Source organism: Manis pentadactyla, chromosome 11 (genome assembly GCF_030020395.1).
Source record: "Manis pentadactyla isolate mManPen7 chromosome 11, mManPen7.hap1, whole genome shotgun sequence".
In the NCBI taxonomy this organism is placed as follows: domain Eukaryota; kingdom Metazoa; phylum Chordata; class Mammalia; order Pholidota; family Manidae; genus Manis; species Manis pentadactyla.
This window is the reverse complement of record NC_080029.1, coordinates 12,084,805-12,100,500: the sequence shown is the minus strand read 5'-3', so window position 1 is coordinate 12,100,500 and position 15,696 is coordinate 12,084,805. Positions and strand designations below refer to the sequence as shown.

Here is a 15,696-nt window from a genome sequence, read left to right as displayed (position 1 = left end):
CACTCAGCTCTCTTAAAATTCTTTCATTCCTGGAGATCCTTTTATCTCTCTCTGCATCAGCTTCTCTGCGTTCCTGTTCTCTGTTTTCTAGTCCATTAATGGTCTCTTGCATCTCGTCCATTCTGTTTTGAAGTCCTTCCAGAGCTTGTTTTATTTCTGAATTCTCCTTCCTTAGTTCTTGCATATTTCTCTGCAAGTCCATCAGCATGGTTATGACTTTTGTTTTGAATTCTTTTTCAGGTAGACTGGCTAAATCTATCTCCCCAGATTCCTTCTCAGGGGAAGATGTAGCAGATGCCGAAGCTGTCTGGGTTAGTCTTGTCTGAATCATATTTTTTTGCCTTTTCATGTTGACAGGTGCTATTGACTGTCAGCTGGGAGGGCCAAAATTTTCACTTACTACTGGCCTTTCTTTACTGGGGCAACTGCGACCCCTAGTGGCTTGTGTTGGGTAATTGCGTGTAGAGTGGGTCTTTGTGTCTTGCCTGGCCGGAAGGGAGAAATTTCCCTTTCTGTGGGCGGAATTTGTCTCAGGCTGCTTCTCTGCTTTCGCAGCGCCCGGTGGGGTGATGGATGGGGGGGCTGCTTGACTGTTTGCCTCCGTGAGGGGTCTCAGAGCTGTTGCCCAGGGGGTTAGTGCACCCGGTTTTCCCTGTAATTTCCAGCTGCTGTACTGTGACCTGTGTTGTTTCCGTCAAGCTGTTAAGTCCCTGTCCCTTTAAGACTTTCAAAAAAGCCCCCGCTTTTCTTTGTCACAGGGGCATCAGCTTCAGCACCCGCTCTGAGGTCTACCCCCTGTTCTCCCAGTATCCAGGGCCCCCTGGGCATATACTGTGTCTGCGCTCTGGCCCGGATGGCTGGGGCTGGGTGTTCGGCAGTCCTGGGCTCCGTCTCCCTCCCGCTCTGCCTATTGTTCTCCCGCCGGGAGCTGGGGGGAGGGGCGCTCGCGTCCCGCAGGGCCGGGGCTTGTATCTTACCCCTTTCACCAGTCGCTGGGTTCTCGCTGGTGTAGCTGCAGTCTGGCCACTGTCCTGCGTCTTCTGGTCTCTCTTTTAGGGCTAGTTGTGTTTGTTGTATTTTCAAAAGTATATATGTTTTTGGGAGGAGATTCCCACTGTCCTACTCACGCCGCCATGTTGGCTCCGCCCTCCTGATTTATTTTTTATAGATTTAATTCAATGTATTCTTTCTTGATTTCATTTTTTTTTTTTGCTTTATATTATTTTAGTTTTGAAAACAGCTCCATTGAGGTATAATTGACATACAATAAACTGCACATATTTAAAGAGTATAATTTGAAAAGTTCTAACTTAAGTACACTTCCATGAAACCATCACCAAAACCAAAAGAGTGACCATATTCACCACTGCCAAGTTTTCCAAACCCCTTGTAATCCTTTCAGTCTTTGCCTTCCTCTTCCCCAGGCAACTACTGCTCCATCTGTTTTGTCACTATAGACTAGTTTTCATTGTCTAGACTTCTATATAAATGGAGAGCCATACAGTATGTAGTAGCCTGTGTCTACCTTCTTTCATTCAGCATAATTATTTTGAGATTTATCCATGTTATGTGTATCAATAGTTCACATTTCTTTTTATTGTATTAGCCATTTTCAGTAACTCTCCTTTAAAGATTCAAAATTATATTTAAAGAATTCTGTTTCAAAATGGTACTATGTATACAAAGATAACTGGTAATTATTTCTAAAAATAACAGTTTAGCTACATTTCTCGATCTTAAGAAAGGCTCATCACAATGTATGTTGGTCTTGGGGATGGTAGTACAGCATGGAGAATACAGCCAACAATTCTGTAACATCTTACTACATTGATAGATAGTAACTGCACTAGAGGGGGCGAGGATTTAATAATATGAGTAACTGTTGAAGCACTGTGTTGTATATTTGAAACCAACATATGACTGTATATCAATGATACTTCAATTAAAAAAAAAGAAAGGCTTGCTCAAGACATATTCCATGTTTTTTTTTAATGGCAATCATATTGTGTAGATATATATATTACATGGCATTTTGGAATGTGAACAATCTTGTTTTGCTAAAGCAAACACAGTTGAAAACTTTTATCTCCATGGTGGACACTATTTCAGGTTGTGTGACACTATTGTGATAAATACAAATCTGTAAAAGTAATGGTTTACTAACAGAATTTCTTTAACATACAAACCACTTAAAAGTAGCCATGCTTGTATTGTCTTAACTAAAGAATTTTCCTTACAATACATTTAAATTGTTTGATTGTCACAAATAAACCTCTAAAGGAAACTAATACTATCTTTTAAAATAGCAAATTTCTACCTATCAAGATCAAAATCATGCCATAACACACATTACTGGTGAATTCAAGGCATGAATTCCTTACATTTTAGTTGCAAATGGAGTGCATAATGAGAAAAAAGGGAACAAGAAGAAACATTACCTGTTTTCCTAATTTTCTAACTGTAAACCAGTGTTCTTTATAATTGCATATAAATGATCTTTCATTTCTAGAAAATGAAAAAAGTACATACACAATATTAATTAGAAACAGTACTCATATTCATTTAGTTTGTCCAATGGCAAATATTATACAAAACTTATCATTCAGGATGTTTACAGTTAAGTATCACTGACTTTTTAAAAATTACAAAACAGTATGCCTCTTTCTGCAGATTAGTGATTCCATGCAAAAATGATGGCATCACATGCCATTCAAGGATCAGGTATGTCTGCCAGATACTGAGGTGTCAGAAAGGCTCAGTGGGCAGATGTTCATGGACATCCTCAAAAGGTGAAATAGGAAAATCTGAGGGAATGGAACAGGGAACACCAAAACAAAAGCATTCAAAACATATTTTCCTTCTTTGAAAAATTATAACTTTAAAAATCAAATTTAGGAAATGTAGGAAAAGCTAAATGAAATCTTACATGGGATCGACTCTGAGCCTCTGGTACTCCGGACTGTTGAACAGGATTAGTTCTAAACCCCAAACTTTTAAGGCATTGCTTATCACCTGTTAAAACAATAGCAACTTTTCATGAGCAAAACCCTTCAATTCGAAATGTAAGTAGTGTAGCCATGTTAGTTGTATGAACAATTGTATTTCATATATAAATTCCCCAGAAGGCTATGGTTTTAAAAGTGTAATGTGTGTGTGTATACAGATACATCACTAAATCCATAAATAACACACAAACAGCATTAACAGTGCTTTTTTCCACTAGGTTTCTGGAATATTCTGGAGAATTACACAACTCCTAGATAAAACTGCCTCAAAAAACCAAGAGGTATATCCATCCTATCCAGTAACTAGTCCACTACATGTGATAATTTGGTTGCTATGGGTCCTGCTTTAGAAAAGTTATATTCTATTCACTAAGTGATCCGTCATTAAAATAATTTTATGTCTTTTCAAAAGAGTTCTTTCTGGAGATTTAAATTGAAGCTTTCACAGATTTTAAACTTCTATTATCATGAGTTTGTACTTTTTGAAAAAAAACAAAACAAAAGATAAATCTGATTATTTCAATTCAAACTGGAAAAAAAGGGAAATTTCTGAAAATTCACTCTCTAGTCTCTAAGACAGCCCCCAACACAGCAACCGAGCCAGGTCCTAGCAGACAATAGTGAATGCAGTGTGGCAGGGAAGTGCACTGGCACCAACGGCAGCACCACACAGCTGGGAAACAGCAAGTAGGGACCTGGCTCGGGCCTCTGATCCGGGCCTGTTACCCACAATGTCCACAGTGAAGCACTGGGTGGAAACACTGGTGAATGGGAAGTCCAGGTGGCAGGACAAGGGGAATGCACACAGAGAATTTGCAGAAACACGTCCCTCAAAAGAGGTTCTGAAAGAACTCTGGATACACCTCTCAAGTGTTACAAACAGAATAAAAGACCCACAGGTAAGATAAAATAATTTCACAAGTATATTCATTCATAGAATTCAAGAGGAGCTAAAGTTTAAAAAAAGAAAAAGAAAGAAAGCCATAGACCATAGTAATCCAATCCAATCCAGGTAAACTGATTTAAATGGAAGGTAGTGAGGTGTTACACTGTGTCAAATTTACACAAGAGATAGTAAGTTGAAAACAGTGACTTACTGGAACTACCTGGTTATTAGCACAAAATGCAAGTTAAATACTCTCTTTTCAAAAAGCTTTACTCTAAATTGAAGATTTTACAATCCTCACTTTCATATTTATCTATATGAAAATCTAGCACTCTATAGTCTTACTCTCTTAGACACACAGTCTATTGGAGGAATTTCTGAAGGTTACATCATGACAGTGACTATGAAAGGCTGTGAAAAGATACTCAGCTTAACAGTGCCTGGGACATAAACGACACTTCGTACATGCTTGTCACTACTTACTTGAATAGAGAAAAAACCACTGTCATCCATATTTCCAGAAGGCTGCTGTGGAATTTGGACAGGTAATTGAGGTGGAGGTTGAGGATGGGGAGAGAAGGATAAAATTGTCATTAGTGTGCATATTTAAAATAACATCCTGTGCATTTCCCAAGAGCAAAGTTATAATTAAGTCAGATCCCCGTAGGAATGGTTCATTCTTTTCTCAGCAATACCCACATTTTTTTAAAAACATGACTCTGCAAGTTTAAAACCAATACCTGTAAAAACGTGCGATAGTCTTCACTGGTAACTCCTCCTTCTGCCATCCTCATCCTCTCTTCTTCATCAAGCTGATGTGCAATTGAAGATAATTCCACAGGGCTGAAATATTCTCCTTGCAACAGATTATTCAAGCAATGCTGAGCACAGAGTGAGCCTTCTTGCTGGTATTTCCAAGACAAAGATTCAAATGTGATTTGTTAAACAGATTTTGTACAGCATCATCCCCTAAAGAGAATTTAATTGTTATCTTAACACAGCCTTTTTTGCTTTAGACAAGCATGATTAATAACGAACATGCCTTTTCATTTTTTATGTTTTCTAATTCTACCACTAATAAAACTATTTAGCTATGTGATCCAAAACTTAAGAATCATGTATTTTAAACATTATCTAGCATCTATCAAATATACCAAATATCCTATTTTACTAAAAACTACTCTGTAAAAACACAGCCTCCCTCATACTAGGTACCAAAATAAACACATCTTTGGAGATTCCATGGCAAATTACTAATGCTGAAAGGGAATTTTAATCCCTAGAACATTTGCTCTTTTAACATGATAATCTCTACCCGATCTCAATGCTTGTTCATGGAATTCAAATCCAAATGAAGAAACAAATGAAAATCAAGAACTGATATAGGTAAGAAAAAGTGTTTGATGCTAATGAAGACTTGTAACTACAGCGCCAGAGTTCTCTTCAGGGAATCTCACAGATAACGTATGCGCAGGGTGGTGCAGTCAGCCAAAGTGTCCAAAAACCACCATTGGAGCTCATTTCCAGACAAGCCAGCAAGGGGCTGCATGGAAGCTCAGCTCCCCATGGGATCACTGGCATCCATTCATAGGGGGGTGGGAGGGTGGGAGAACAACTTCGCACGGAATCCAGGGTCTGCAGCTGCTGGGCAGGTGACTTTCTCACACAACCAACACCCCAAATCCAAATCCAGGCTGCCTGGCACCGAGCAGCCTGCTTTTTACCCCTCTCCCCACAACAGTGCTGCTTTCCCATGCCTGACCTGTAAAAATGGAGATTCGAGGGTCTCTTACCCATTTTCAATAGAATATAATTGAATGAATAATGAGACCCTTCCCTGTGAATATCAACCCCAAGTTTGCCTTTCTGTGGGATGATGGCAGATGTAAGAACACTTTCTTCTCCTGCTAACCCTGGTCCTCTAAGTTTTCCCTTTCCCCAAAAAAGTCTATTTTTTAACCTAGCCTGTCTGACTTTGTGCAATTTGTTCTGGGCTATATTACACAATAAATGGTGACCCCAAAAAGCAATACTTTGCAAGTTTTCCTGGTGAATTAGTTTTCAAGGAAGAAAATTCCACTGCTGAAAAGATAGAGGGTATATGTATATAATACCATAGGAAGGCAGCATTGAGACAGTCTGAGTGTGACACAGGGCCGATATAGGTTTATCTTCAAATTTCGGTATGGAGTAATTTGCCTGAAGCTAAAGAAGACACCAGCTGTCTCTCAAGTCACTGCCACAATGGTGAGAGAGGTCTTGTTTTCATCTCTTTTTCCTTCTACAGTATTCCTACTGGCAGAAGCCAATTCTCAATGAGTAGCAGAATGTGAACTGAAGGGCTACACAAACATCCTATTTATATACTACTGAAAAACAGGTAAGAGAAACAAGTATTCACAACAGGACAGCCAGATGGCTAAAATACACAAATGGTGTTCAACTTCACAGCCCATCAGGGAAGAGTATATTAAAACCACATTTTTTTACTATTTAAAATTTTAAATATTACTACACACTCTCCAGAATGGCTAAAACGTTGCAGAGGATTAGAGACATAAAACAATCATAGGCTACTGGTGGAAGTACAAATTAATATAACCACTTTGGAAAACTGTATGGAGTAGCTACTTAAGCTTAACATATACCCACCCTATGATCTGGCAATTCCACTGCTAGGTGGATAATGCAAACAACAGAAATGCAAACATACATTCACCAAAAGACATGTATAAGAATGTTCACAGAAGCACTAATCATAATGGCACCCAGACTGGAAACGACCCAAATGCCCTTCAGAGTAAAACGGATGAATTATGTTATATCACAAAGGAATACTACGTAACAATGGGAATGAATTAAACTACCTGTAATAATATGGATGAATCTTTCAATGTAAAGTGAAAGACTCAAAAGAGCTCATACTGTACAATTACATTTACAAGAATGGAAAAATGGGCAAAACTTTTCTATGATGTTAGAATTCAGGACTGCACAGGAGTGGAGATGGGGTGGAGGGTGAGTTAGTATCCGAAAGAGGGCATAGGGGGCTAACAGGATGTAAGTAAATGTTCTGCTACTTGATCTAAGCATTATTTACATATGCCCGTTCACTTTGTGAGACGTCGTTGAGCTGTCCTATTATGATCTGTGTGCTTCTACTTGTGTTATACTTAATAAAAAATTCAAACAACAAGAAAGCCTTTGCTGAATATGAGGAGGAGCCAAGATGGCGGCATAGGTAGGGCAGCGGAAATCTCCTCCCAAAACCATATATATTTTTGAAAATACAACAAATACAACTATTCCTAAAAGAGAGACCAGAAGATACAGTACAACAGCCAGAATACATATACACCTGTGAGAACCCAGTGCCTCATGAAGGGGGTAAGATACAAGCCGCAGCCCGGCGGGACCCGAGCGCGCCCCACACACCAGCTCCCCGGTGGGAGGAAAGGACTTGTAGCAGGGAGGGAGTGGGAGCCCAGGACTGCTAAATACCAACTCTAGTCATGCACACCAGGAGTGCAGACACACAGTGTGTGGTGTGCTGGATATTAGGGAAATGGAACAGTAAAATCTGCAAGCGGGTCCCTGCAGCCGGCACCCCTGGGACAAAAGAAAAGTGAGTGCTTTTTGAAAGTCTAAAAGGGACAGGGGCCTCACAGAAGCATCCTGGCACACTCATCCCAGCAGCTGGGAATCCCCGGGAACTAAGGGCGCCCTAACCCTCTGAGAGACAGCACAGCTCTGAGGCCCCTCACAGCAATAAACAGCCTCCTGTCCATTGCCCCTCTAGGGCGGCCCCGCCACAGCAGGGGAGCAGCCTGAGAGCGGCCTCGCCCACAGCAACTGCCCAGAGCCTCCTCTGCGGCGGCCCGGGCCAGACTCAGAGGCCCCGTCGGCGCGCAGCTGCCCAGCACAAGATGCTAGGTGTCACCGTTCTCGCAGGAAAGGAAGGAGACAAGCAAGCAAGAAGGAACTTAGTTCTCCCAGCTGACACATGTGCCAAATGCCCAAGATTACCTCTATTGCCATGAAAAGACAGAAGAATTTGATCAAGACCAGAATCACACAGACAACCCCCAAGAAGCAGTCTGGGAAGATAGATTTAACCAATCTTCCTGAAAAAGAATTCAAACTAAAGGTCGTAACCATGCTGATGGAGCTGCAGAGAAATATGCAAGAGCTAACGGATAAGTTGGGAGGGAGAATACAGAAATAAAACAATCTCTGGAAGGACTTAAGAGCAGACTGGATGAGTTGCAAGAGGCCATTAATGGAATAGAAATCAGAGAACAGGAGCACAGAGAAGATGAGGTAGAGAGAGATAAAAGGATCTCCAGGAATGAAAGAATATTAAGAGAACTGTGTGACCAATCCAAAAGGAACAATATCCGTATTATAGGGGTACCAGAAGAAGACAGAGAAAAAGGGATAGAAAGTATATTTGAACAAATATTTCCTGAAAACTTTCCCAAACTGGGGGAGGAAATACTCTCTCAGACCATGGAAGCCCACAGCACTCCCAACACAAGGGACCCAAGGAGGACAACACCAAACACATAATAATTAAAATGGCAAAGATCAAGGACAAGGACAGAGTATTAAAGGCAGCCAGAAAGAGAAAAAAAGTCACCTACAAAGGAAAACCTATCAGACTATCATCAGACTTCTCAACAGAAACCTTACAGGCCAGAAGAGAATGGCATGATATATTTAATGTAATGAAACAGAAGGGCCGTGAACCAAGGATACTGTATCCAGCACGATTATCATTTAAATACGAAGGAGGGGTGGAGCCAAGATGGCGGTGTGAGTAGAGCAGCGGAAATCTCCTCCCAAAACAACATATATCTATGAAAATATAACAAAGACAACCCTTCCTAGAATAAAGACCAGAGGACACAGGACAATATCCAGACCACATGCGCACCTGAGAGAACTCAGCGCCTCGCGAAGGGGGTAAGATACAAGCCCCGGCCCCGCGGGAGCCGAGCGCCCCTCCCCCCAGCTCCCAGCGGGAGAAGAGCAGGCAGAGCGGGAGGGAGACGGAGCCCAGGGCTGCCGAGCACCCAGCCCCAGCCATCCGGGCCAGAGTGCAGGGCCCTGGATACTAGGGAAACAGGACAGCAAGACCTGTGAGCGGGTCCCTGAGGCCGGCGCCCGGGGACAAAGAAAAGCGAGCGGCTTTTTTTTTTAAATTATTTATTTAATTTTTTTTCTTTGGCAAGTGCTTTTTGGAAGTCTAAAGGGACAGGGACCCCAAAACCGGACGGAAGCGTTCCGGGACACTTAGTCCAGAGGCAGGGAATCCGGGGATCTCTGGGAACTCTAACCCCCTGGGCAGCAGGGAGCAGGGAGGCCCCTCACGAGAGATAAATAGCCTCCCAGCCGCACCCCCTCCAACACATCTCCACCACATCGGAGCAGCAGCCTGAGGCAAGCCACGCCCATAGCAACAGCAGAGATAAACTCCATAGCAGCCAGGCACGAATCAGAAGCCCTTTCTGCGTGCAGCTGCCCAGCACAAGCCACTAGAGGTCGCTGTTCTCCCAGGAGAGGAGGGCCACAAACCAACAAGAAAGGAAGTCCTTCCAGCCGTCACTCGTCCCAGTTCTGCAGACTATTCCTATCACCATGAAAAGGCAAAATTACAGGCAGACAAAGATCACAGAGTCAACACCTGAGAAGGAGACAGACCTAACCAGTCTTCCTGAAAAACAATTCAAAATAAAAATCATAAACATGCTGACGGAGATGCAGAGAAATATACAAGAGCTAACGGATGAAGTCCAGAGTGAGATTACAGATGCCTGGAAAGAGATTACAGAAGTGAAACAAACTCTGGAAGGATTTATGAGCAGAATGGATGAGATGCAAGAGGCCATTGATGGAATAGAAACCAGAGAACAGGAACGCATAGAAGCTGACATAGACAGAGATAAAAGGATCTCCAGGAATGAAACAATATTAAGAGAACTGTATGACCAATCCAAAAGGAACAATATCCGTATTATAGGGGTACCAGAAGAAGAGAAAAAGGGATAGAAAGTGTCAGAAACGACCCAAGGAGGACAACATCAAGACACATAAGAATTAAAATGGCAAAGATCAAGGACAAGGAAAGAGTTTTAAAGGCAGCTAGAGAGAAAAAGGTCACCTATAAAGAAAAACCCATCAGGCTATCATCAGACTTCTCAACAAAAACCTTACAGGCCAGAAGAGAATGGCATGATATATTTAATCCAATGAAACAGAAGGGCCTTGAACCAAGGATACTGTATCCAGCATGATTATCATTTAAATATGATGGAGGGATTAAACAATTCCCAGACAAGCAAAAGTTGAGGGAATTTGCCTCCCACAAACCAACTCTACAGGGTATTTTAGAGGGACTGTTCTAGATGGGAGCACTCCTAAAACTAAACAGATGTCACCAGAGAAAATAAAATCACAGCAAAGAAAGCAGACCAACCAAATACTAACTAAAGGCAAAAAAATAAAATCAACTACCCACTAAAAGCAGTTAAAGGAAACACGAAAGAGCACAGAATAAAACAACCAACATATAAAGAATGGAGGAGGAAAAGAGGCGGAGCCAACATGGCGGCGTGAGTAGGACAGTGGGAATCTCCTCCCAAAAACATATATATTTTTGAAAATACAACAAATACAACTAATCCTAAAAGAGAGACCAGAAGACACAGGACAACAGCCAGACTACATCCACACGTGCGAGAGCCCAGCGCCTAGTGAAAGGGGTAAGATACAACCCCCGGCCCGGCGGTACCCGAGCACGCCTCCCCCCAGCTCCTGGCGGGAGGGAGAGGGAGCCCAGGACTGCTAAACACCCAGCCCCAGCCACCCGCACCAGAGCGCAGACACAGTGCATGTGCGGGGTCCTGGATACTAGGGAAACAGGGCAGCAAGATCTCTGAGCGGGTTCCGAAGCTGATGCCCCTGTGACAAGGAAAAGTGAGTGCTTTTTGAAAGTCTTAAAGGGACAGGGACGTAATAGCTGGACGGAAACAACACAGGTCACAGCCCAGTGGCTGGAAATTACAGGGAAAACCGGGCGCACTAACCCCCTGGGCAACAGCTCTGAGCCCCTCACAGAGGTAAACAGCCAAACAGCGCCCCCGTCCATTACCCCTCCGGGTGCTGCAAAAGCAGAGAAGCAGCCTAAAGCAGGTCATGCCCTCAGAAAGGGATATTCCTCCATACCGGCCGGGCAAGACACAGACCCACTCTACACGTAATTACCCAACACAAGCCACTAGGGGGTCACAGTTGTCCCAGTAAAGGCAGGCCAGTAGCAAGTGAAAAGTTTGGCCCTCCCAGCTGACAGTCAATAGCACCTGTCAACATGAAAAGGCAAAAAAATATGATCCAGACAAGACTAACCCAGACAGCTTCGGCATCTGCTACATCTTCCCCTGAGAAGGAACCTGGGGAGATAGATTTAGCCAGTCTTCCTGAAAAAGAATTCAAAACAAAAGTCATAACCATGCTGATGGACTTGCACAGAAATATGCAAGAACTAAGGAAGGAGAATACAGAAATAAAACAAGCTCTGGAAGGACTTCAAAACAGAATGGACGAGATGCAAGAGACCATTAATGGACTAGAAAACAGAGAACAGGAACGCAGAGAAGCTGATGCAGAGAGAGATAAAAGGATCTCCAGGAATGAAAGAATTCTAAGAGAGCTGAGTGACCAATCCAAACGGAACAATATCCACATAATAGGGGTACCAGAGGAAGAAGAGAGAGAAAAGGGATAAAAAGTATCTTTGAAGAAATAATTGCTGAAAACTTCCCCAAACTAGGGGAAGAAATGGCCTCTCAGACCACAGAGGTATACAGAACTCCCACAACAAGGGATCCAAGGAGGGCAACACCAAGACACATAATAATTGAAATGGCAAAGATCAAAGACAAGGACAAAGTATTAAAGGCAGCCAGAGAGAAAAAAAAGGTTACCTACAAAGGAAAACCCATCAGGCTATCATCAGACTTCTCAACAGAAACCCTACAGACCAGAAGAGAATGGCATGATGTACTTAATGCAATGAAACAGAAGGGCCTCGAACTAAGACTACTGTATCCAGCACGATTACCATTTAAATATGAAGGAGGGATTAAACAATTCCCAGACAAGCAAAAGTTGAGGGAATTTGCCTCCCACAAACCACCTCTATAGGGCATCCTACAGGGACTGCTCTAGATGGGAGTACTCCTAAAAAGAGCACAGAACAAAACACCCAACATATGAAGAAGGGAGGAGGAGGAATAAGAAGGGAGAGAAATAAAGAATCATCAGACAGTGTTTATAATAGCTCAACAAGTGAGTTAAGTTAGACAGTAAGATAGTAAAGAAGCTAACCCTGAACCTTTGGTAACCACAAACTTAAAGCCTGCAATGGCAGTAAGTACATACCTTTCAATAATCACCCTAAATGTAAATGGACTGAATGCACCAATCAAAAGACACAGAGTAATAGAATGGATAAAAAAGCAAGATCCATCCATATGCTGCTTACAAGAGACTCACCTCAAACCTAAAGACATGCACAGACTTAAAGTCAAGGGATGGAAAAACATATTTCATGCAAACAACAGAGAAAAGAAAGCAGGTGTTGCAATTCTGGTATCAGACAAAACAGACTTCAAAATAAAGAAAGTAACAAAAGACATAGAAGGACATTACAAAATGATAAAGGGCTCAGTCCAACAAGAGGATATAACCATTATAAATATATATGCACCCAATACAGGAGCACCAACATATCTGAAACAAATACTAACAGAACTAAAGGAGGAAATAGAATGCAATGCATTCATTCTAGGAGACTTCAACACACCACTCACTCCAAAGGACAGATCCACCAGACAGAAAATAAGTAAGGACACAGAGGCACTGAACAACACACTAGAACAGATGGACCTAACAGACATCTACAGAACTCTACATCCAAAAGCAACAGGATACACATTCTTCTCAAGTGCACATGGAACATTCTCCAGAATAGACCACATACTAGGCCACAAAAAGAGCCTCAGTAACTTCCAAAAGATTGAAATCCTACCAACCAACGTTTCAGACCACAAAGGCATAAAACTGGAAATTAACTGTACAAAGAAAGCAAAAAGGCTCACATACAATGGAGGCTTACCAACACGCTCCTAAATAATCAATGGATCAATGACCAAATCAAAATGGAGATCCAGCAATATATGGAAACAAATGACAACAACAACACAAAGCCCCAACTACTGTGGGACAGAGCAAAAGCAGTCTTAAGAGGAAAGTATATAGCAATCCAGGCATATTTAAAAAAGGAAGAACAATCCCAAATGAATGGTCTAATGTCACAATTATCGAAATTGGAAAAAGAACAAATGAGGCCTAAGGTCAGCAGAAGGAGGGACATAATAAAGATCAGAGAACAAATAAATAAAATTGAGAAGAATAAAAGAATAGCAAAAATCAATGAAACCAAGAGCTGGTTCTTTGAGAAAATAAACAAAATAGATAAGCTTCTAGCCAGACTTACTAAGAGGAAAAGACAGTCAACACAAATGAACAGAATCAGAAATGAGAAAGGAAAAATCACGACATACCCCACAGAAATACAAAGAATTATTAGAGAGTACTATGAAAACCTATATGCTAACAAGCTGGGAAACCTAGGAGAAATGGACAACTTCCTAGAAAAATAAAACCTTCCAAAACTGACCCAGAAAGAAACAGAAAATCTAAACAGACCAATTACCAGCAATGAAATTGAAGCGGTAATAAAAAAACTACCAAAGAACAAAACCCCCAGGCCAGATGGATTCACCTCGGAATTTTATCAGACATACAGGGAAGACATAATACCCATTCTCCTTAAAGTTTTCCAAAAAATAGATGAGGAGGGAATACTCCCAAACTCATTCTATGAAGCTAACATCACCCTAATACCAAAACCAGGCAAAGACCCCACCAAAGAAGAAAACTACAGACCAATATCCCTGATGAATGTAGATGCAAAAATACTCAACAAAATAGTAGCAAACCGAATTCAAAAATACATCAAAAGGATCGTACACCATGACCAAGTGGGATTCATCCCAGGGATGTAAGGATGGTACAACATTCGAAAGTCCATCAACATCATCCACCACATCAACAAAAAGAAAGACACAAACCACATGATCATCTCCATAGATGCTGAAAAAGCATTTGACAAAGTTCAACATCCATTCATGATAAAAACTCTCAACAAAATGGGAATAGAGGGCAAGTACCTCAACATAATAAAGGCCATATATCATAAACCCACAGCCAACATTACATTGAACAGCGAGAAGCTGAAAGCTTTTCCTCTGAGATCGGGAACTAGACAGGGATGCCCACTCTCCCCACTGTTACTTAACATAGTACTGGAGGTCCCAGCCACGGCAATCAGAAAAAACAAAAAAATACAAGGAATCCAGATTGGTAAAGAAGAAGTTAAACTGTCACTATTTGCAGATGATATGATACTGTACATAAAAAACCCTAAAGACTCCACCCCAAAACTACTAGAACTGATATCGGAATACAGCAAAGTTGCAGGATACAAAATTAACACACAGAAATCTGTAGCTTTCCTATACACTAACAATGAACCAATAGAAAGAGAAATCAGGAAAACAATTCCATTCACAATTGCATCAAAAAGAATAAAATACCTAGGAATAAACCTAACCAAAGAAGGGAAAGACTTATACTCTGAAAACTTCAAGTCACTCTTAAGAGAAATTAAAGGGGACACTAACAAATGGAGACTCATCCCATGCTCCTGGCTAGGAAGAATTAATATCATCAAAATGGCCATCTGCCCAAAGCAATATACAGATTTGATGCAATCCCTATGAAACTACCAGCAACATTCTTCAATGAACTGGAAGAAGTAGTTCAAAAATTCATATTGAAACACCAAAGACCCTGAATAGCCAAAGCAATCCTGAGAAAGAAGAATAAAGTAGGGGGATCTCACTCCCCAACTTCAAGCTCTACTATAAAGCCACAGTAATCAAGACAATTTGGTACTGGCACAAGAACAGAGCCACAGACCAATAGAACAGACTAGAGAATCCAGACATTAACCCAAACATATATGGTCAATTAATATTTGATAAAGGAGCCATGGACATACAATGGCGAAATGACAGTCTCTTCAACAGATGGTGCTGGCAAAACTGGACAGCTACATGTAGGAGAATGAAACTGGACCATTGTCTAACCCCATATACAAAAGTAAACTCAAAATGGATCAAAGACCTGACTGTAAGTCATGAAACCATTAAACTCTTGGAAAAAAACATAGGCAAAAACCTCTTAGACATAAACATGAGCGACCTCTTCTTGAACATATCTCCCTGGGCAAGGAAAACAACAGCAAAAATGAACAAGTGGTTCTATATTAAGCTGAAAAGCTTCTGTACAGCAAAAGACACCATCAATAGAACAAAAAGGAACCCTACAGTATGGGAGAATATATTTGAAAATAACACATCCGATAAAGGCTTGACATCCAGAATATATAAAGAGCTCACACGCCTCAACAAACAAAAAACAAATAACCCAATTAAAAAATGGGCAGAGGAACTGAACAGTTCTCCAAAAAAGAAATACAGATGGCCAACAGACACATGAAAAGATGCTCCACATCGCTAATTATCAGGGAAATGTAAATTAAAACTACAATGAGGTATCACCTCACACCACTAAGGATGGCTGCCATCCAAAAGACAAACAACAACAACTGTTGGC

General features: G+C 41.3%; 1 protein-coding gene across 8 annotated transcripts in view; it reads right to left on the bottom strand.

Moving 5' to 3' along the window:
• Positions 1–15,696, bottom strand: part of ATXN3 (ataxin 3) — a 77,740-nt gene that overhangs the window by 51,307 nt on the left and 10,737 nt on the right. For 2 of the 8 annotated variants that reach the window (XM_036882159.2, XM_036882157.2), the window contains 4 exons: positions 4,632–4,796; positions 4,375–4,419; positions 2,927–3,012; positions 2,439–2,505 (listed from right to left, as the gene is read on the bottom strand). In XM_036882159.2, the coding sequence (XP_036738054.1) occupies positions 2,439–2,505; positions 2,927–3,012; positions 4,375–4,419; positions 4,632–4,685 (252 nt within the window). In that variant the 5' untranslated portion in view covers positions 4,686–4,796. Of the gene's footprint in view, positions 1–2,438; positions 2,506–2,926; positions 3,013–4,374; positions 4,420–4,631; positions 4,861–15,696 lie in introns of those variants that run through there. The other 6 variants (XM_036882160.2, XM_057488203.1, XM_036882158.2 and 3 more) reach the window with 5 other exon arrangements.